Consider the following 23480-nt stretch of genomic DNA (forward strand, 5'->3'; position numbering starts at 1 on the left):
AACAGAGGTCTGGGAAGATGATCTATAAGCATGAAGAAATACTGCTCAAGACAATATTACTTCCTTTTTCTTTTTCTTTAAAAAAATACTTTTATTGATTTCAGAGAGGAAGGGAGAGGGAGAGAGAAATAGAAACATCAATGATGAGAGAGAATCATTGATCAGCTGCCTCCTGCACATCCCCTACTGGGGATCGAGCCCACAGCCTGGGTATGTGCCCTGACCAGGAATCCAACCATGACCTCTTAGTTCATAGGTCGACACTCAACCACTGAGCCATGCTGGCTGGGCTCTTTTCTTTTTCTAATCCCAGTTTTCATATGGTACCTTAAAATCTCATTAAATTTATACAACTTCACACCAAAGGTCTAGCCTAATTACATTTAAAATTATATATTTATATAGCTCTGAATGTATTATTCCAAAATTATAAAATTTTATATTATTTAAATTATATCAGCTGATTCTTTCAATAACAATTTCTTTGCAATGATATATTTTTTATAGAAATACTTAGGATTTTAGTTTTAATATTTTGAAACCCCATTACCCTATTATGATTTGTCAGTTATTATCCATATTCTATATATAGGGAAGTGAACAGCTGATCACAATTTCCTAAGGCCTATGCAGTAATCTAATCTTTGATGGAAGATTGGTACTGGTATCTAATGATGATGGAAAATATAAATGCATTAGCATATAACTGATATGACTTGTGAGAAGGTTTTATTTTTTCCTGCTATAACATTTTTAAGTGGATGTTCAAGTAGCTATATGCACAGGTAGCAAGCTGGTTTCCTAATGCTGGTGGGTTACAAAATATAAAGGTATAAAGAAGAAGGAATTAAAAAACAAGTGGGGGAGGGGTTTCCTTCAAAGGGATGGAACCCATTCTTTTGAAAGAAAACTCCCCTCTTACCTTGGTCCTGGAGCTGGTTAGTTCTCCTCTGTCCTCCTCCTAGGGGAGAAATACCCAAAGTTAAACAATAATAGAACATGGTCTTGTATTAAAGTCAAGTTCAGTTCTGGCCAACCCCTTCCTCAGGTCTCACAAGACACTACCAACTGCCTGATATACTGGGGCATTCATTGAATTGAACTTAAAATCCGTTTTTAAGGATTAAGCCAAAGGGGAATGAACATTAGCTGTGTAAGGGGAACAAATTGTCTGCTTTTCAATCAGTCTATTTGTCAAAGCTTCAATAAATGGAAGACTGACTAAGAGCAGGGGAAATCATGGAAGGGCATTGTTTGGGGGCGTTTTACCAGTTGGAGTGAACCCTGGGGGTGTGCCCTGGGAGCGCCTTAGGGAGGAAGCATGTTGTGTGATTTCAGCCCATCTCCCTGATGTTCTTTGTGTCTTCTGAGAGTAAAATGATAGTGCTACAGGCAACATGTTTGGAGCAGTACTACATCTGATATGAACAAGAAGTAGTGTAAAAATGAAAAAGAAATCTAAAGGGTGATTAGATGAGAGGGTTAGAATAAGTCTGGGAGATGCCATGTGCTTGTTTTATTTTTTAAACTAGGGAATCCCAGGTAGTATAAAGGTGAGATTTTTACTTATTTTTATTATTAATGAGTCTATCTAACCGAGACTCCAAGTGTCTTTGGAGAGAAACAAGGCAACATAGTTAAAGGAGCATGGATTTGGGAATTAAACAAAAGTGGGCTTCTATTCCAGCCCTGTCACCTATGAGCTCTTTGACCTGAGTTTCAGCAGCATCGCCCATCCAGCTGAAGCTAGTAGCACCAATGTCACATTGTGGGGGGATAATATATTCATATACTTAAGCTTAGTATGTAGTAGTTATTAAATTTTATTTCCTTTTGATTTACATGGACTCTGAAATACTTTGAAATATTTTGTGTCTTTTGAAACTACTGTCTAATTGAGCTTTGAGTCAGTTCCTAGTTACCCTTTGGCATAATTTCAGAGATTAGCAACTGGCTCCCATAAAAATATAAAATACCAGACAATTGATTGAATTCTGTGAGACATGAAGGAAAGTGGAGACCAAGAATGAGCCCGAACCCATACAAGATCATGTGCTATTGTTATTTAACTTTGGGTAACTTATTAAAATTCTTTATCAAGTAAAATGACATCAGGTGAGAAAATGGATGTACTTTGGAACCTTGGTTGTCACAATATGTTCCAGAGATGTCAAAATGAATGATGTTGTAATCATTACTTTAATGGCCATAATGAAAATGTGCAGGGAAAAAACACTATGGCAGATTCTATGTTATACTGCTACTACTATTACCATCTGTTTAGTGTTATATTCATCCTAGAACTTTATTCAGCTTGAAGTTACATAATAAAACTCTTCCAACTACAAACATATATGGTTTCCCTCATGTTCTTCCTTGGGTAGAACTTTGATTTCATCCACTATCTTGAATGGATATTCTAACAATGGCTTTTTTGGTAAACCAGCCTTTTATTAAGTGAACTATAAATTCCAAAGAATATGTAGAGAAATAGAGCATTTTCTTTTTTTTCTGAAACAAATACATTCAGAAATTGTAAAGCTGTGCTATTAATGAAAAAAAAAGAGTATATTGTGTTTTATGAAACACCTACTTCATTGATGGGAACCACTTATATGACAGAATTTTGAAGGAAATATCTTTATCTTCTGAAATGACCTGAGAATCTATGAGTAAGATGAACTGTGCACACTGCCTGGATTGGGCAAAACTGCAGTGGCTGTGCAGTCTTCATGCTTCAGGGCATAACATGATTGTTATTTGTGATGCGGAAAAATGAAACAGAAATTAAATGGTACCGAAGTTGTTGGCGAAATTATGGTGCTCTTTAAAACCACCCTCTCAAGTGTGACATTGAAACACCATAGGATACCGCATTATATGGATCACTTTTTATCCTATCTAAACATGGAAATACGTTTTATTCTAAAAAAATCAAACCAAGCCCTTCTACATGCATGTGCTTTACTTTTGCTGTTTTATTCCCCTTTTTATATAAGCCAATGAATTTTGTCAGATTGGTACCTTGCCAAAAGTTTGATGTTGGTATATAATTTTAGGTGTCTCTATGTATAGGCATCCAAGACTTGTGTCTGTCTCTAGTTCTGTGGTTTTTACAGGGAAGTGCTTTCCTTAAATATCTTTCTGTTTCACAATGTAGACAAACGGTGACAAAAGCAGGTATTCACGGAAGAAGTGCCTTATTTAATTCCCAAACCGGTTGAGCTTCTGTTGCAGTTCTGGGCATGAATTTACCCAGTCTTATTGTCTGCAACTTCAAAGGGGTATAAGAGAATTTTTTTTTCTAAAGATAGTTCAGGGCCTGACTCAGAATCTCAGACTCTCAAAGCGGGAAGGGCATGTAGATGTCACTGTCTCAGTGTGGTGCTCAGAGATGGTCAAAGCCCTTCTACTGCTACATGAACAACTCTAATTGTTGGGGAGCATACCCAACTTTCTCCATTTTTTTGGACCAGATATTTTTTAACTTTTAAAATATATTTCTTTATTGATTTCAGAGAGGAAAGAAGAGGGAGAGAGAGACAGAAACATCAATGATAAGAGAGAATCATTGATTGGCTGCCTCCTGCACGCCCCCTACTGGGGATCAAGCCTGCAACCCGGGCATGTGCCTTGGCTGGAATGGAACCTGGGACCTTTCAGTCCAGAGGCCGACTCTCTATCCACTGAGCCAAACCAGCTAGGGCTGGACCAGTTTTAATTGTAAAATCTTTCTTTCTACTTACCTGAAATCTACCTCTGTGTAATTTATTTAACTTTCCAGGTTTTTATTTAGTTTTTAGTATAAATTAAACATTACAGTTTCTTGAGTTGTATATGGGTATTTTCAACATACTTGGATATTATCAGTGTTGCTGAAATTAAAGCACGGAAGAATGACAAAACTGTTTAGTAAGTTTTTAAAGTAAACTGTATTTATATTAAAATTTTTTTTTTCTTTTCCCATAAGAGCACTGGAGAGAGTCAGAAGATCTCAACTCTAATCTCAGCTGTGGGTCTGTGGGCAAGTCACTTAACATGTCTAGTTGATAATGCCTTCTTCTACAGCAGAACGGCATTACAAGAGGGTTAAAAGGAGGTGGTAACAAATATGTATGGAAGTGGTTTGAGAGCTATAATGCTATACTGTTAATATTATTGCTGCACTTAAGAAATATACTGCTCAGTATTTTTTAGCATTCCATGGTAAGCCGAATTTAAATATTATCTCATAAAGTGAACATATTAAAGAAACATTAAATTATATATCAACTGATTCTTTGCTCTATATGATATTGTTATTGCAATGTATAATAGAAAGCAACTTATTTTTTTCCACCTATTCCCTCTACCTTTTACTCTGGGAGATGATCTGAGGTCAGCTTTTCTTGGATCCTACTTACTTCCATTTACCTACAAGTAGCCTCAAGGTTAGGGTACTGACTTGGCTCCAGATACTTGCTTTCATTTAAGTTTTCTATTTCTCATTTTTTTTACATTTAATTTTTATTTTAAAGGCACCAGCAACACAGAACAGCTGTAGTTGCTGATAATGCTTTTATGAGTTTGTTTTTTGTGGTCCTAGTTGCAAATGTTTGAAAAGAGGGACTAGGGGCTGGGTACCCAGTGATGTGGCCTCTTAGTTACTAGTAGGATGTTGACTCTTTACCATTTCATAAAAGATGTTTAGAAGTTGCGCATCTTCCCGCCCAAAATATAAAACAGCTAAGGTTTTAGGACAGCAGAGACCTGCCTCCTAGATCATTCTCGACAGTTTCATGTGCATGAAGTAACAATGGAGGAGGCCACACACGCTTACAGTTTCTCTGAAAGTGAGGAGCTCTTTGTGTCACATTTGTTTGACTGACTCCAATTTAATTCTTATTTTAGACAACTCCCAAATATTTAACACTTAGAGAAAAGAGACTGAATTTTTAACATTTCTATAAAACAATTATTTGTGTGTCAATTTCTTCATTGAATATCTCAGGGAAAAAAATGTAAGCTAAATAAAATCGAATTTATTTCAATGTGATGTGATGTGATATTTAAAATGGTAATATTTATTTATTTATTTATTTTTAATATATATTTTATTGATTTTTTACAGAGAGGAAGGGAGAGGGATAGAGAGTTAGAAACACTGATGAGAGAGAAACATCGATCAGCTGGCTCCTGCACACCCCCCACTGGGGATGTGACCGCAACCAAGGTACATGCCCCTGACCAGAATCGAACCTGGGACCTTTCAGTCCACAGGCCGATGCTCCATCCACTGAGCCAAACCAGCTAGGGCTAAAATGGTAATATTAAAGATCATATCATGGTCAGTGGTATTTAAAATGATAGATTTCTTCCACATTTCAGTATTATACATTTGGAAAGACAGACTTGATTGTAGGAATATTTTTAGGCTTTAATTCTCATCATTGTTGAGTTGTGGGATGTTAGAAGAGCATTTTGAAGTGGTTTCATAACGTTTGAAAGTGTATTTCATTCTGTGGATGAGTTGTAACACTGATTTTGGGGTTTTCAGAAAGCATGGAATATGTCCATTTAAAACAACTTTTAATCATGAAAAAGACTTTTCTGCTATTAAAGAGGTTATACTATGTGTTCACAGTATTTACAACTTCTGTTAGTATAACTACTATTTATCAAATATTCTCATGATCAATGTAATGCTTGTTCTAGAAGGCTTGGGGCCAGGGCTGAGTATTTTGAGAGTCAAATGGTGATTTGCTACTCAGGTGTGGCCAATTGCATGTAATACTGTGTTTGTGGCACTGTTATCTCAACTGTGTATTATTTCGTTCTGAAAACAGAGATATAGAACTGATTTAGTGGGGCAAAATTAAAATAAATGAGCTACTTTTCCCCAGCTAAATTAAAATAAAATATAATTATAAACCAGGATCTTTACTATTTCTCCAGCTCTTTCCAAGTGACTGCCAAAAATTTTATTTTCCTTTTCTTAAATGTGAATCAAAAACCAGCCCCATCTTGGCTGATATTATATTTAGACACAAAAGGAAGCTAATCATTTCTAAGTTGTAGTTGTAGATGAATGGTTTCTTATATGCCATGCTGAAAGAAATGGATACATTTTCATTTTTATGGAAAACTATTTACTTGTGATGTACTAAGTAGATGTTTATCATTAATATAAAATTGCATTAAAGCACCATCAGATACAACTCTACATTTGGGAATATATTACATCTCCATAATAAAGTGAGCTTTATGGTATTTTATTGTAGGTATTTTGGAATTTTATGGTAAATCTGATTTCCACACTCTCTCCAAAGTCCTCTGTGTGTTTTTCTAATATACATTCTAAAATATTCTTCACATCACTAATTATTCCAAGTATGAAGACCTTCCTTCTTTCCTCTCTTCTGCAGTCCCTCCCCACCCTGCCTCCACATTCCCCGCTAAGAGAGCCCTGGGACAATAAGGAGTAGGAATCTACTCTGTATGAGTGTCATGTTTCTCTTCTCGCTCCTACCAAACTGTTCAGAGTAGAACGAGTTATGTAAGAGTTATGATCTCTCTGAGATCTTTAATGGCTCCTCCCTCTGCAGCAGCCTGTGCTGAGGCCTGCCAGGTGGTAATTTTCCCACTGTTCTTCCCTGGAGAATAGGATCCTACAAAAACAACAACAAAATCCCCTGATTGTTTGACCTTGCTGCTGTTCTGGGGATAAATTTACAGCTACTCCTAAGCTAAATAAAGATGACTTTATAGTTGTCAAGTTCAAAGGCATTTACTGCCTATAGAAGTCATGGTCCTGTAGCCTGAGGTCTTATAGGGAAGAACATTAATCTGACACATTTTCTTTACTAATTGAGTATTGACAGAGCCAAAGAGTAGTTGGTCGAAAGCTACATTACGCACAGAGGAAGCAAAACAACCTTTTTTTTTTTTTAGCACTTAAATATTGGCTCAGAGAATGAAGAATATGAGGAAATGGAGGCAAAGCCAATAGATTGCTTTGAATACCTGGACTTTATCTTCTTATAAGGTATCTTACTCATGGCTCTTTCTAGATTTCAGCATTGCTGGGGCCCTGGCAGGGGTGTGTGTTTCTTCTCCAGCTCTGTTGTTTTTAGCTTTAGTTCTAGAACCCACATCTGGGTTTTTCTACCCACCAGCACAGAAAGGGATAGAAATGCCCAGAACCCTCATGCACTTGCTTTGCTATTCCTTTGTGTTCCCCTTTTAACCTGATCACTAGCACTGCAATTGCTTCTGAAAACCATTCATCTCATGAGCTGAACTGTAAAGATGGAACCTGTCTATCTACTAGACATGCAGCAGGAAAAACACTTAAATACACTGCTAATGTAGACATAAGCCCAACTACAGCACATTTATTACATATCAGATTATGAACGTTGGTCTTAGATACAGCTTTATGTTTCCTGAATACACTTTGCATGTGTGGGTCAAGGCTGCTTGACTTGGTTGGGTATGGGTTCTGCATCACATTGGTTGCCTGTTGACATTGAATTAATTTGAATTGTTTATAATGTAGATATTCTTTTGGCAGATTATTTTATCTTTATGGAATTTGTTTACAAGCAGTTATGTGGAATTAAAGAACAATAGTTTAGGCTTTTCTTAGAGCTATCAGAGTTGAAATTTTGTCTTAGGTCTTTCATCAAATCAGGTTATGAGAGCTTAAACTATCAAACTTCTTTTGCAGCATTTTTATCTTGTTCCATTTGATTTTCCTTGGAGTGGTAGAAACTAAAATGGCCACAAATCACTCATTTTCTTAGGCAAGTTACTATAACACAGCTTCTTAGCCGAATGATGAGAAGGTACTATAGCTACCCATTGAATTTAGAAACTTTCCAACCATGGTGTTACCTACAGTACGCACAAGCACCCCCAGAGTGAACAACTTAAAAACGACCTGGCGAGTGCTCAGTTAGAACGCAGAAACTACCTGTTTAGTGAATTGGCAAATGGATAAAGGGTAATCAAATCAGTTTTTTTTCCTAGTAGGAAGAATGGCAAAAATGAATAATAATGCCTGGTGAATCTTAAAGAAATGGAGAAAATGCAACTTTCCCTCCCTTTTTCATGGGGAACAGTAATTTCAATAATCTTTTAGTTGTAGGAAAGACCTAGATGAAAAATCTAGATTTCAAATGGCAGTGGAGAGTTTTGTTTCCTACTGTACTCAAATCTAGAAAGGGAAGGAGGAAGCACGTGGATTCTAGAGGAGCTTATTTCCTCTGGGACACATGTAGCACTGACACCTTTACCATGTGACACCTCAGTTTGTGAATGCAAAATACTTGCTTCACACAAAATACTTGCTTCACACAATGAACATCGCATCTCTAATAGCAAACTGGGAAAGTGTTGAAGCATGTCACAACCAGGGATTGTGTGTATTTTTGTGGGTGTATGCTGAAAGGTACAATTAATTTGTGTGTGTGTGTGTGTGTGTGTGTGTGTGTGTGTTTTCTAATTCCCTACCCCAATAGACTACATTCCAGAACATATTGGGATTAAAAAAAAAATTAGGTTATCTGTAGCACCTTTTAATATGGAACCAAGAAAAATGAAGTATATTCACAAGCAAAAACATATCTCTTTCTATAATAGTTTTAAAAAATTGTGTACAAATCACCTGCAACTCATTTTCAGAAAACAAATGAGAAGTTTATTCACTTTGAGGACAAGTGCTGCTCAGTAATATTAAGTACTCAGCTTAAAAATATGTAATTTTATGTTTTTGTAGTGTCTACATTAAGTATTAATAGTTGACTTGTTATGCCCCCAAAATACTACAGTTTTATTCTTGCATACTACATCCAGAGAAACACTTTTTCTAAACCTTCCAAGTATACCTGAACTGATGACTAAATATGTCTCATGGGAAAGTGGTTCCTCAGGGATAATATATTTTTCATACATAAATTTGAATATTAAGTTTAATACACCTGTCCTAACAACTCCTTCAAAGTCCAACTCCTACAGAGAACTCTACTTGCCTTGGTGCAGATCTAGATGCGGGTCAAGGGTCCTATGAGGGCAGGGATTGTGTTAAGTACTGAAAGAAAGAGTCCAATGAAAGCTGTGCTATTTTAATTCTCACTCTTAGTACTTCTTCCTCCTGCTACCCTATTACTTTGGGGCCCTGATTTGCTTCTTGTAGACTAAGGGTGACGTGTCTGGTTTCAGAGAGACAGCTCACATTGCCATGGGTTCCTGCTGCTGGGCATCAGCAAGTCCCATGGACTTCATTTTTTTCCAGACCAATTACTGATCGAGTTCTTTTGGAACTGTTTTCTTTTTGAAACGCCATTTTTTTGGAGGGGTGTGTGATAGAACATTTGTCTTATTTTAGACACAGTCCCACAAACATCTTTAGAGAAGGCAGAATTTGAACAGAAATTGTGGGAGGTTAGTTTTTTAAAACTTGGCTTCAGTTATTAGGATCAAGTATACAAAACCCTACAAAACTTCAGGGGAAGTCTCATATATGATTCATGCTTTGACCCCTGGAGGAACTTTCAGATACTAGATTCCACATATATCTTTAAATGGGGTATTCTCATCTAACAACTACTTAATAGTCAGTGAATCGGCATTAACTAAATTATGATTCACTCCAAACAACCTTTATCAGTGTTATTTATTGCATAGTAAAGTCAAGAGCATAGTATCTATATTACAATATAGATAAGATAGTAAAGAGAGTATTTTGATAGTAAAATATAAAAATTTACTATGCAATAAGTACTATAGTACGGTAGATATTTGTACCATAGCAAAATTTATAGTAAAGTCAAAATAAACATACTCCCTCTTTTATCTAAACTTTACATTCCGTTGCAATACCAACCTTCCAACATTTCTCAGAGAGAGAAAAGTTTTCACAAGTGTTCTGGAGTGCCTAGGGTATTGAAGAAGGGATGGGAAGAAAGGCCATGGCATTGATAGGAGTATAAATTACACTGTGCATGAGGATAGACGATTCAAGAGAAATACCAAGGTATGGAGGAAGTTGAGAGCTAATATAAACAAAGAAATTTACTCTTTTTTGTACTTTAAGACCTGAAAAAAGTTTTTAGAAGGTAACTTGAAAAATAAATAATAATGACAGTAAGATCTAAGTTCTTTCACCCCTTGATATTTATAGCTTATAAGTACATTTACTTGTAATTATCTCCTTTTTTTCTATGGAAATCTATAGATGCTAAGTTAACTGCATCGATATACCTGGCATCATTTTATCACCTAAAAATTAGCGAACCTATGTCAAAGTTCAATAAAACAGTAATTTCTGAGCATAGTTATTGACCTTCTGGAACTGAGAACTATGATAACTCAATCATTTAACATTTTATCGTGTATGCCCAGCAAACACTAGTCTGAAATAAAGTATCTTTGGAAAATAAAGAACTCTGTATATTATTATCTGTCATAAAGTGGGTGCTGGTCATCACTATTGTAATATTTTTAACACAGTCACAGATATGCTCTCTGTGATGATCCTGATTGCATTTGTTTTAAAGTCTACATTAAAACCCAAGTCCTGATGTTCTTTCCTGATTTTATAGCACACTCTTTCTCTTTTCTGAAGGATTTTGATTAAACAGTAAGGTCTAGACATTTAAAACACTCTGGACCAATAGAAGATTGCTAGTTATTCTCTGATTAAGCTTACATAAAGGATAAATTACTGTTTTCCTTTTCTTAAAGTCTCACGTTGCCTAATGAATCAAAACAGCAGAGCTTGTGAGAAAACCATAATCAATGACAAGGAAACACACAAGCCTTACGATATCCATAGCTATTAACCTAAAGACCTGGCTAAAGAAGATAGATCCTATAGGGAAACAGACTTAGTCTGTACTGAGCAGATAAGGCAAAGAGGTTTCAAGGCACTCTTGAAGCAGGTATGCATGCTCTCTGGATCTTGCTCTGATGGACACAATTATTTTAAATTTGCTTCTGAAAACTAAATCATTTATTCAGAAGGTGCCTCTTAGTCCATCTGTATATCAGTTTGCTCTTTTATAACTGAGGGATCATAGTCAAATAAGAATGAGAATTTAAGCTTAATGAGCTTGTTGCTTAGCTGAGCTGGGAGTGGGGGAGTGAGGAGGTGGGGGGTTAGGTGAATGGGGATTAGCCCTCAGTGTCCTTCCAATGTTCTCAAAGACAGGACAAAATGACTGTGGTTTTGGCATGCAGGGGCCAGCTTGCTCAGGAAATTGTGGCATGCATAAAACAAAGCTCATAAACAAAGTCTCCATCCAGGAAGCGGAGCTTAACAATGGCCTCATTAACAAGATCCAGGGAAGGGCAGGAAAAGAGGAGGAAGCCAATAGCTGATCATTATACAGTTCTAGACAGATGAAGCCCTTCAGCTTCTCCCCAAACAAGCCCCGTAGTGTAGATTTGACAAAGTGGCACATTTAAGAGGGAACTCTTGCCATCAATGTGAGTCAGGCCATCAATGCGTATCTGAAGGCCAAATTCAGTCCCTGGAACTTGACTTTATCAGTAGACACAAGACAGAGGACAAGGCAGCTACGTCCACAGAGAATTAATTAAGAGCCAAAGCAACACCCAGTGAATGGAATCAATAGTCTGAGCACTGATCTACATATGAACCACCATTGCTCTCTCCCCTTCCATTTCTTTTAAATTACTTACACTAAGATGCTCTTATAACTGCTACTTAAATAAAAATTTATTTGCTACTTGGCCTCATTGAATTTACATATTTTCACATCGTATTATATAAAACACACCCTCAAAGATCAACCCTCCTGGTGCCTGCTGAAGTTTCTGAATGGTTGAAGTCTTTGGGGCAGTGATGGATAATTTATTTGTTTGGCTTTCTCCCTGCACATTTCTCTAGTTCTATATGGAGGGATGGTCACATAAACCTGGCTTCAGAATTGCCAAAGTCCACATCCAAATTTATCTTCACTGGCTAATTTTGTCCTACCTTCTTTTAAAATGGCCCCTTACGAACATACCATCAAGCCCCTCACTAATCATGACTGTGTAGCTTGCAAAAAACACAATACTGGTTTAGTACACCCTTTCCAGCAATAGCATTTGTTTCTTATATTTGTCTCAAATCCTCCTCCGCCCAACACAGATATCCAAAACACATTGCAGTTCCCTCTTTGAAACCAATGAAAACAACCTCATATTTTTTATGTTGCTTTCATTCCTGCTGGGCAATAGCACAGGTCTCATTACCTTCATTTTTCAAAGGCTTACCAGGGACATCATTTTTCAAGACCAGGTTCTTGGTTAAGTCCTTTAGAAAGGATTCTGATTTCTTCTTGAATCTGTATCTGTGCTTTGCACGAATCTCTCCTAAGCTGCACTGAGACCAGAGTAATTTGTCAGTCATCACTTTTGACTCCAACTTTGCTCTAGCCCCAGCAATTCAACAGCAGCCTTCATTCCGTAAGGAAAACAGGAAACTCTGCCTCCTGGACATAAACATGTGCATTCTCTATGTCCAGGACCAAAAGGGTGAAAAGGGCAGATTTCACCAGCATTTCCTTAAGAATGAAGGTCTCACTTTTAACACATGTGGGTTATCTACATGTGTGATCATGTGTGATGTTTTGCTCATGAATCACACTTTAGGGGTTTACGTGTGAACAGTTTTGGATTGCCATTGGACCTCATTTTACAGATCTTACTTACACCACACTCTCTTTGCAAACAGGTGAGAGTATGACTTGAGTAAGCACCATAAAATCAGAGCCCAGTTTTCCTTCTGATCATGGTTGCATTTATAAATAGATCTGATTACAAAGTTAGCACCAATACAACCTCAGGATAATCTAAAATATAATGATGTCATAATAAATGAAACATTGAAATGGAAAAAAAGTGGTTTGCTACATAGAGGTGGATGTCTTCTTACTCAAAAACTAGTCGGCAGGCATAATTTAAAAAAAATGATAACATGTAGAATTATTACTGATACAATGAGAGTGTAGGTTTTAGTGGCCAAAAATAGTTGATGAGATATAGAAGTATTTGCTACCCATGTTTTAGGCCCACTGGAAACAGCTAGTGTTCAACCAGTTTGGTTTTTATATGGCCTTAAAAAATATACGTCAACTATGATTACTCTAAAAATTTTTTTAAAAAATTACCTGATTGTTGACCAGAAATATGAAATGGAGAAAAAGAAAACAGATAAACAAACATACCATGTTCACAAACAAAACAAAAATAATTCTCTCAGGGACATCAGGGAAGGTGGAATACTATAACAACACATGTTATATTGTTATACTATTCCACCCACCTTAATGAAGAACCCTTGGGCGTTGCTACTCCATAGCCTTTCGAATCCAGATTTCCTCCCACTTTCATCGTGTCACAGGGCTTTCGCTGCTCGATGTACTCATTCATAGTGGATTCCAGGAGAAAGGCAAATTTGCCCTTGGACTTGCGAACTCGAGCTACGCCCTCCGCGGTAGTCCTCGTGAACACGGACGGCTCTGCTGATCGCATGTAGGTCCACATCTTTTCATACACTGCTATTTTTGATCTCTGGAGGAAATGAAAATAAAATTAAATACAGGAAAGAAGCAACGACAGGCTAATGTTGGCAGAACCAAGATAAGGATGAAAACTTTCAGTACTTTTCCATTGCCCTCCAACTCCAATTTGCTGTAATACCATTATTTTACAATTAGAAAACAGCCTTTTAAAACTATTTAAGAAAACCATCGAAATGACATTTAAAAGTGTTATTTGAAGAAGCTGTTATTTCTTGTCAGAATAATGATTCTATTCAAGTGCTTAAAGAACAACTTATTATTTTTAAATTCAGAATGTTATAAAGAGAGCTGAACATTTAAAATCATGTTTTGTATCACATTCTTGGTAAATTTGAAAAGGACCAAGTAAGATTTAATTTTAGCTTTGTAAAATGCCTTTTAATACTGTACTTGAATTTTAAGAAACTAGAGGCCGGGCACACAAAATTCATGCACGGGTACGTACCTAGGCCTGGCCTGCGATCAGGGCCATCTTCTCAGGCTGCCCACAGCTGGCCCTGCCCGCCCCCCCCCTTGCCCCCAACCGCCACCCATCCCTGGTTCCCTGTTTGCCATCAGGTGATGGGAGCCTGCCAGCCAGGGAAAGGGACTGAGAGGTGGTCAGTGTGCCTCATAGTGACTGGTTTAGCAGTGGTTCTGGTCGTTCTGCCATTAGGGTCAGTTTGCATATTTCCCTTTTATTATATAGGATAAGGAGACTTGTTATATTACTTTTTAAACCCTATTTCATGTCTCAAAGTTTTAATGAAAACCATTCTAATAAGATGTATACAAAAAGTGCAGTCTAGCCTGGCTGGTGTTGAGCTCTGACCCATGAACCAGGAAGGAGGTCATGGTTCAATTTAAGGTCAAGGTACATGCCCAGGTTGTGGGCTCAATCCCCAGTAGGGGACATGCAGAAGGCAGCCCATTGATGATTCTCTTTCATTGTTGATGTTTTTATCTATTTCTCCTGCTCCCTTCCTCTCTCTGAATCAATGAAAACATATATTATTAAAAAAAGTGCAGTCTATATCAAGATGTTGAGCACAAGGGGACAAAAACCACTGTAGTTTACAAACCAAATATCCCTAACACAAGAATAAAACTCTAGGTCTACCAAAACATTTTTAGACTCTTCCCAACAAAATCTCCAAATAGAGCTCCAAATAGTTTAATTTACATTAAACTTTAAAGAGAAGTGATTCTTATTTTCCACTTTATATTTTGGAGAGTTAGTCATTTGAATTCCCTGATTTCAGCCAAGAAACATATTTATTTTTGTCTATTTGGATTCTATCTACATTACCACCACCACTTAATTTATCCAGATCTGTTTGCTAGTATTTGCATTCATTTAGAATTTTTCATCCATAGAGACATTTAAATGTGAAAATATATAGAAATAAACTCAAATGTCCCCAATGGATATATTTGATAAGATAGAAAAGGCTGACTCCTTTTTGATGTTTGATATTACAATATCATATGCAGACTTTCATCTGGTGTAATTGCATTTGTTCAATAACAAGGTGCTAAAATTTTGCATTTGGATCCAAATGAAAAGTAATGTAGACTTCATTCAGACTTAAATCTATGCAAGAGGCTAGATCCTGAGTAGAATTTATATTTATTTACATTGACCTTCCTTTGTTTACTAGAACATAGACTTATCAAGAAACAGATATTCAAAAACCAAGTATCTTGAATAGCAAATGAAGAATACATAGTTTGGGACAAAAGCAAATTATTCAGGTGGTAAAAGAAAGAAGCTAATGAAAGTTGTATTCATACTTTTGGTTTTATAAGATGGGAATTTAGTCAATATACTTGAATAATAAGCCACACACAATAAGAGATGTACATATAAAAACCCCCAAGATATTTTGTATTAATGTATATTTAAGATGGGAAAGAAACATCCTGTAGTATCCTATGAAATGTTTTATGTTATTAACACATGAAAAAGTATCTCAGGACATAAAGACTGTGATGGGTGTGTGTGCTTAGGTAGTAAAGGTTGCCTCTGGGTGCAGAAATCCTCCCACGAGGAAATTCTATGCCATCACTACAATTAAGCTGTAAAGATTCTCTGTGCTTCCAGGATAGAGGGGTATCTGGGTTCAGAATGAGACCCATGAGGGAGGCTCTGCTGCCAGGCCTCACTCATTCCAGCTTTAGTAACTGAGTTATCTCCCAGAGAACTAACTCTTTCATTGTATAAGCTCTAATCTCTGAAAATTATAAACTCTCTGGGTCACTTGATACAAATTGCCCTTAAATATATGTTTTGAGCATTTCAATTTAGGGAAGTGTTGCTAAATACCCTTCAGGCATATAATGACTTTAAAAATATATTGATAACTTGAGAGTTTCACCCCAAAAGATATTGAGTTCCACATATATTATATATTTTACAGTGTATACTATGTTGAAAACAGAAGAAATAAAAACTGAGTATTATTTTAACTGAGATATGTTTTAAAAATATTTTTTGAAATCATGTTAGTTATTTGACAATGTTCCAGTTGCTATTCTGTATCTTATTAAAGGAACAAAGAATAGCTAAACAAAACTAACATAGCAAAGTAGAAAAAGAGAGTATTTTTAGAGCTTGGTAATTATAGAGACAATTTAACTATAGAATGAGACATAATATCAAAGCAAATAATTCATTTTTAAGAAGTCAAGTACCATTGGGCATTGATATTTTTTAGAAGTCCATTCCTGTAATATTAATGTGAGGATATTATTGCTGCCTTTGTTTAAATATATTGAATTACATGTACCTTAAGTTCAAAAGAAGTTGGATTAATTCTCCCCAAATCCAGAAGAGGAATCCACAGTGTAGTTAAGCTACATTTAGCAGGACTTAAGTATTATAGGAATGGTAAAATATAGACTCCCAGTGGAAAATAAAGATGAAAGCAATATTTTTGAAAAACACTTACATAATTTGTCACTCAGTTAATATTTAGAAATTCTGATTTAAAGGGGCATGGCTGGGGTAAGATCACATTCAGATGGTGAAGGGGTGGGTGGGGAGACTCAGAAGTGAAGGGCTGGAAATAAATCCCTTTTCCTTATCTGTGACTACAAGAGGGTGTTTGCTAAGGAGTGAGGGCAAGCACATCTTTATAAATTTGATGAGACAGGCTAAAATGAGGACATTTCTGCAGACCCAGCAAACTTAGAAATATAGTGACAATGGAACTTTTAAGTCCCTAAAACCTTCAACGGTGTTACTTATTTAAAGATCAGTTTGGGGGAATGAATAGACTTCAAGGTAATAAGCAATGTTAATATAAAAGTCATTATTTTTTGAAATTAGAAAATTAATCTCAGATTTATTTATTTCGCCTTTATTGTTACTCAATGCATGGGAAACTATCTGATATAAAGCACTATTTCATTACTTAAAACAAATTTTTAAAATGCTGTCTTTTTAATTTTTTAATAGTTAAGTATTCTTCCATTTATGCCTTTAATAGAAAATACCAGTTTGTACAAATGTCAATTATTACAGTAAATATTTACATTGTTATCAGGTATTTCCTTTTCTAGTAGCTTGTGCAGCAAGACTAAGAGCTCATCAATGCACTATTTAATAGTATTATCAGCCCTGAGGCAGTAATCCACCTCATTTATGCATTCATGATTTCGCTGATGACTGAAATAGGCACAGGATAAAATCTACATGGAAATGAAAGTCAGTGTGTTCAAATAAGGTGTATAATGATGTAAAAATACCTAAACAGCAAGGCTGTCACTGTCAAGTAACAGACTTTAAATACCTCCATGCTTATGCTTAACAAGGATGCCCTGAACTTGATCATGTAAGTTTCATAATAGGACAAAACAAGGCAAAAGTTGGATTCCAATGTAATTTCCCCCCGTGGCCTCATTCTTTTCGCAGTTGGTTATAACTGTGACATTTTTGAAGCGCAGAGTACAGGTCAGCGCCTGCAGCAGTGGAGTGGAGCTGATAGATGTACCATTTCTGTGTTCCTATGAGAAAACATTTTGACAAGCACAAAAATACCCTTCACATTCTGTTTCCTCCACCTGTTAGACAAATGGCTTCTTTAAACCAGGTCACCCTCTACGGGAAAGGAGGGAGAACACAGGGAAGGAAACGAATGAGATTTTTATCAGAGCCCAAATTTATGCATTCCTGAAAGTGTGCCGCGAAGGAAAATTATATCCTTGTCCCATTAGCTTCAGACAGTTCTGCAACAATAAAACTCTTTCAATTTAAAAACTGAAGTTGGGTGGGAGAGGAAGGTCACAGGGTTTGGTGCGTGCACAGCTTGTATGAAAGGCTGTGCAGCCTGGGGACCAACTAGCCTTATTCCTTTATGTCTTATCAATATACTCTGTTATCTACCTCACCAGGTTGTAGAACTTGAGCAGCTTTCTAAAGCTCTATAAAAATCAGAAATAAACACGTTCAGTGTGCTTGTTGGCAAAGATCTTTACAGTGAGTTATTTTTGAAATGTTTTCAAGGAATCAACATGATGTTTCTTTCTCCCTTGTCACTCAAAACAGAATGATGAATTTGCAAATATTTGCTTTATCTACATAAATATCAGCCATAATTTTTCTAGTAAAATGCAAGTTATAGCACAAACTTGTATTCTGTTTTGATAAATATAGATAATGGTGTCTAGGCAAAGTTACTAAATTTTACCTACCTACTTTGGGTGGAAGCAGTTATAAACTTACAGAGATTGTGCTAAAATGCGTTGGAACAATATGTTCCCATTATTAAACTTTATAGACTGGAATATACTCAGTAATTAAACAATTGTTAATAATATTTATTGTCGTGAATATTATTTATAATTTTAGAAAAATCCACTACTACTTTTTAATTAACTTATAAATTTTATATTATCTCTACTAGCAACATTCCACATTATTGACAAGGATGTTACTCAGTGTGTGGTGTCTTTTTTAAACAATGCCCAGAGATGGGTTTGACTGAGTTTTTGAGTGATTTGTTTTGATTTAGTATTAATGTAAATATCTGTAATATATCAGGATATTATAATCAAATAATTTTTATTTATTTTATTTTTAAAAATATATTTTTATTGATTTTAGAGAGGAAGGAAGAGGGAGAGATAGAAACATCAATAATGAGAGAGAAGCATCGATTGGCTGCCTCCTGCACACCCCTACTGGGGACCCAGCCCGCAACTCAGGCATGTGCCCTGACTTGGAATCAAACCATGACCTCCTGGGTCATAGGTCAATGCTCAACCATTGGGGCACATTGGCTGGGCATAATCAAATCATTTTAAAAAAGAAAAATAGCCCTAGCCAGTTTGGCTCAGTGGATAGAGTATCGGCCTGAAGACTGAAGGGTCCCGGGTTCAATTCCTGTCTAGGGCACATACCTCTGTTGCAGGCTCCCAGCCCATTCAGGAGGCAATCAATCAATGTGTCTCTCTCACATTGGTGTTTCTCTCTGTCTCGCCCTCTCCCTTCCACTCTCTGTAAAAATCAATGGCAAAAAATATCCTCCGGTGAGGATTAAAAAAATGAAATAAAATAAATAAATAAAAAGAGAAATAGCTTACTGAAATTCAAGTACATGAAAGTTAAGGCTTTCTTAAGGGGTAGAACATTTTGTTGTATTTAATTCCCAAGGTGAATGAGAAAACAAAAATATATGCATTAAAAATGAAAGTGTAATCTCTCAACAACTGGATATAAGCATGACACTTTCTTTAAAGGGCTTTCATTTTCCCACAAAAGCTTAAGAAATAAGTCAAATATATCTTGTCTTCTTTAAGCAATTGAAAGTAAAACAACATGCCTTCATTATTATGTAGTTATACACTTTAGTTCTGAAGTCACAGAATGAACCCTGAACTCTGATCAGACATTACCAATCCTGTATCTCTGGATTTAAGTAGAACCAGAGTAAAAGAGGTTCACTGATAAAAAAAAAGAAAAAAAATTCATCCTCACGAAGCAAGCAACTATAAAAACAAAAACAACAAATATACCTACCATCCTAATGACAAGCCAAAGGGGTCATATTCATATGTAAATGCAATTATTTCACTTTGAACAACTTTATCTGCAAAAGCAGAGGAATTAGTACAAACAAAATTCCATACAACATCTCACAGAGATGTCCAAAACTTAATAGTTTTTGCTACCATTATCTTGTGAGAAAGCAAATATATTGCTTTGAAATTGTCACTACAAAAGAGATTATAGAATAATGTACCTCATGTAGGGAAGATAACCTGCAATCAAGGTTTTGGGTTTCAAATGCAGAAAGTTAAATGTATTATTTAAAAAACAAAAACAAAACACACAAAAAACAACACTCTTGCTTTCATTTTTATGCTCTTAGCCCCCAAGCGCGCAGACATAAACACAAACTTGCCAGATGCAGTATCATGGCATGATCAGCCCTGGAATCTTCGAGATAGATTATGTTATAAAGTTGTTGTAATTACCTTTTTGTTGTTACTCTTGCTTAGAGAGGGTCCCTCTTGCAATGCAAATAAATCAATTAGTTTTTGAAAGTTAAAATGGTTATAGAATCCACATGGAATTATTAGCATTAAACATGGTAGTTACCACTGCGTTTGCAAAACCTACAGTGGCTAGAGCCCATAATATCCTTGTTGGCAAAATTGCCTGGATTTAAAAATTATGAACATTTCATTGTTAGTTGTTCTCTGAACTTACTCGGAAGAATTCTTTTGTTGACCCTGAATCCAGTGTTCCGTAGGCAATTTCTGTTTGTTTGGCCAGATCTTCCGCACTTTCTATGGGGGAGACCATGCGCTCCACCGTCAGGAAAGCAGCGAGGTTAGCAGTGTAAGACGATATAATGATGAGTGTAAAGAACCACCAAACACCTCCAACAATTCGACCTGAGAGGGATCTAAACATGGATAAGATAATGCACATTTTCCTTTCTCCAACCAACAAAGAGAAAGAAAAGAAATACCATCAATTTCCCATGTGGCTTAAAAATAACAATTGAAATATCATTTTATTTTCTGAAAATCTACTCAAGAATGATTCTAGTATTTCTGTATGCTTTGATGTTGCCTATGCTATATGAAATGTATAAATGCCACTGAGAATATGGGAACTTTTTTCTTTCTATTGTTATTGGTCAGAGCTATGGAACTTAATACCTTTCCTTTAGGTACAAAAGAGGAATACTTACTAATTCATTGATTACCCCCCCTTAATATTTAGCATATTTGATATTAGATGCAACCTACATTATACTGAGATAAAACACAGTATCATGGATTAATTGGCAGCATTGTTTTTCTCTTGGTGGCACATAAAGTAGCAATACCTATTAAAAGTGGGTGAGGTCTTAGATTTAAGTTGGTAGAAGACCTTCTGAGAGAACTGGTTTTCACCTTAAGTCAGAGCTCTGGCAGGAAGGATGGGACATATGTCAAGGTGGGGTGGACCAGATGAAGATCTAGGATTGGTCTCAAACTGATTACATTTCAGGATTTGTTGCTAGCCCAGTTCTTATCAGAGTGAATGAGTTATGTCCTAAAGCATCTTTACATACTGGCATAAAAATGTTCGCTCTGTCCCTGCCAACATGAGACCAAAGTGGGTGCTTTGTTAGTGTGTAGCAACAACATTAAAAACTGATGCTAAATCTAAAAAAAAAGTTTCCTCCTCACCCTTTCGCTGGCTATCAGGGATATGTGGGTGAGTGTGAGTGCAGAGGAAAAGTGAGAATAGAATCAATAAAAAATGAAGGGCATATTTATAATTGATCTCACTCATTGGGACCATCAAACTATTTTAAATTCCTGTAACAAATTGTATTTAAACATTTTTTTAAAATGTGAGGACACATTTCATGTTTTCCATGGTATTTCTAGCTTTAAAATGCTCTCTTCTTAACCATTATCATATAAATGGCACCTGTTGACTTTAACTTAGTATTTGCTTAAGACTAGTTTTGAAACCATTACTCCATTTACTTTGATTTCTTTTCATTTCATTGATTGAGAGTTAGGGATTTATATTTCCATGTTAGAATTTAAGTACATTTACAGTTTCCCTGGGCCTTTTCAAAAAAATTCTTTATTATTGAAAGTATTATATATGTCTCCTTTTTTCACTATTGACCTCTCCCTGGCAGCTCCCCCGCCCACATGCCCTCGCCCCCCTACTGTCTGTGTCCATTGGTTATGCTTATATGTGTGTATACAAGTCCTTTGGTTCATCTCTTACCGCTCTCTTCCCTTACCCTGCCTTCCCTCTGAGGTGTGACAGTCTGATCAATGCTTCTATGTCTCTGGATCTATTTTTGTTCATCAGTTTATGTTGTTCATTATATTCCACAAATGAGTGAGATCACGTGATATTTATCTTTCTCTGACTGGCTTATTTCGCTTAGCATAATGCTCTCCAGGTCCATTTCCTTGGGTCTTCAGGAACACAAACTGTTCTGTGGCTAAATTGTCTCTTTTTGAGAATGCATACATTTCTTTAAAAAAAAAATCCATGTACATGTAACACTGATATAAGTCACTATTTAAATTTAATTTTCAGTTTTTTTCTGCCTTCAGCTACTTTTTCTAAGGGCAAAATTGGTACTTGTTTAAGCACAGGAGATTGGCTGCATTTTTGGCAAACAAAAATGAAAAACATCTCAGTGGCATCCAAAGAAAGTGAGCTATAACTCCACAGATAGTGAAAAACATCTCTATAAAGCTACAGTAGTATTTGCATTGCTGACTCTGCCTACTGCTTAGCTTGTCATATGTTGTCATACAGAACAATGCATATCTAGTACCTATTATATTATCTCAGGATTTAGGAAATGCCATGACAGAAATCTCCCTTCAGATACATGGGATGTAAATAAAATTCAAAATTAATTTTTAAAAATTAAGACCAGCAACAGTAACAAAAACATTTTATTTTGAAAAGGAGACAAAAAGAACACGAATCCCATTTTTACAATTTAGATTTTAGTTTCTGTCTGTCAAACCATTGAAGGAAATATTAATACTAAGTTATTTTTTGAGAATTCTGGTGAGTTGCATATGTAAAATTTCCATTAGGATGTATCCATATATTATGCTATCTTGGAAAATTTGGCTATGACTATGTTCAAATTAATTTGGAAATTGCAAGGTTTTTTTTCTGTGTTTCAAGTAATGCTCTGCCTTCAGGGGAAAAACATGTAGAGAGATGATTTGCACAACACTTAGCAATACCGGGGAATTGGTGAAAAACTGTTGAAACTAACCTGGGTGAAATGTCACATCCTTGCTGCATGAAAGCACCCAGGGAGAACCAGAGGCTGTTAAAGATGCCAAACTCATTGGGAGGTTGGTCGCTGGGTCCTTCCTTTCCATCCTCTGGCTCTTCTGTGTGCCATTCATATGGACTAAACCTACTAACTAGGAACAAGACCACGCTGACACCAATGTAGGCAAAGACTATGCACATCCAGATCTCATAGGCCAGAGGATCCAAGAAGGAAAACACTCCTGGTTTAGATTTCTGAGGCTTTTTGATCATGATAGATATGCCCAAACTCATGAAGGGCTTAGAGAAGTCAATGACCTCCTCTCGGACCAAAGTGATTGTCAGAGGGGCAATAGCAATCTCTGCTTTCTATAAGAGAAAAGACACATGAAAACACATAGGTTAATGCTCTTCGTGAAGCAATTAGCACTGGATTGATCCACTCACAGCTAACCAGTTACACATTAGCTATACAATTTCTTTTCCCAATGCCAACAATGACAAATGCAACGGTGAACAGTTGACTTGTTTTCTTTCATAAGATAACTAGAGGCCCGGTACATGAATTTGTGCACTGGTGGGGTCCCTCGGCCTGGCCGGTGATCGGGGCCAATCGGGGCCGGCCAGGGGGAGGGACCGCGGGAGGTTGGCTG

General features: G+C 36.4%; 1 protein-coding gene across 4 annotated transcripts in view; it reads right to left on the reverse strand.

Annotated features, from left to right (window-relative positions):
• Positions 1-23480, reverse strand: part of GRIA4 (glutamate ionotropic receptor AMPA type subunit 4) — a 413519-nt gene that overhangs the window by 32632 nt on the left and 357407 nt on the right. For 3 of the 4 annotated variants that reach the window (XM_006098831.3, XM_006098833.3, XM_006098832.3), the window contains exons 11-13: positions 22826-23196; positions 20269-20467; positions 13316-13563 (exon numbers count right to left, since the gene is read on the reverse strand). In XM_006098831.3, the coding sequence (XP_006098893.2) occupies positions 13316-13563; positions 20269-20467; positions 22826-23196 (818 nt within the window). Of the gene's footprint in view, positions 1-922; positions 962-13315; positions 13564-20268; positions 20468-22825; positions 23197-23480 lie in introns of all 4 variants that reach the window. The other variant, XR_002831674.1, reaches the window with a different exon arrangement.

The sequence above is a fragment of the Myotis lucifugus genome, unplaced genomic scaffold (assembly GCF_000147115.1).
Source record: "Myotis lucifugus unplaced genomic scaffold, Myoluc2.0 scaffold_248, whole genome shotgun sequence".
In the NCBI taxonomy this organism is placed as follows: Eukaryota; Metazoa; Chordata; class Mammalia; order Chiroptera; family Vespertilionidae; genus Myotis; species Myotis lucifugus.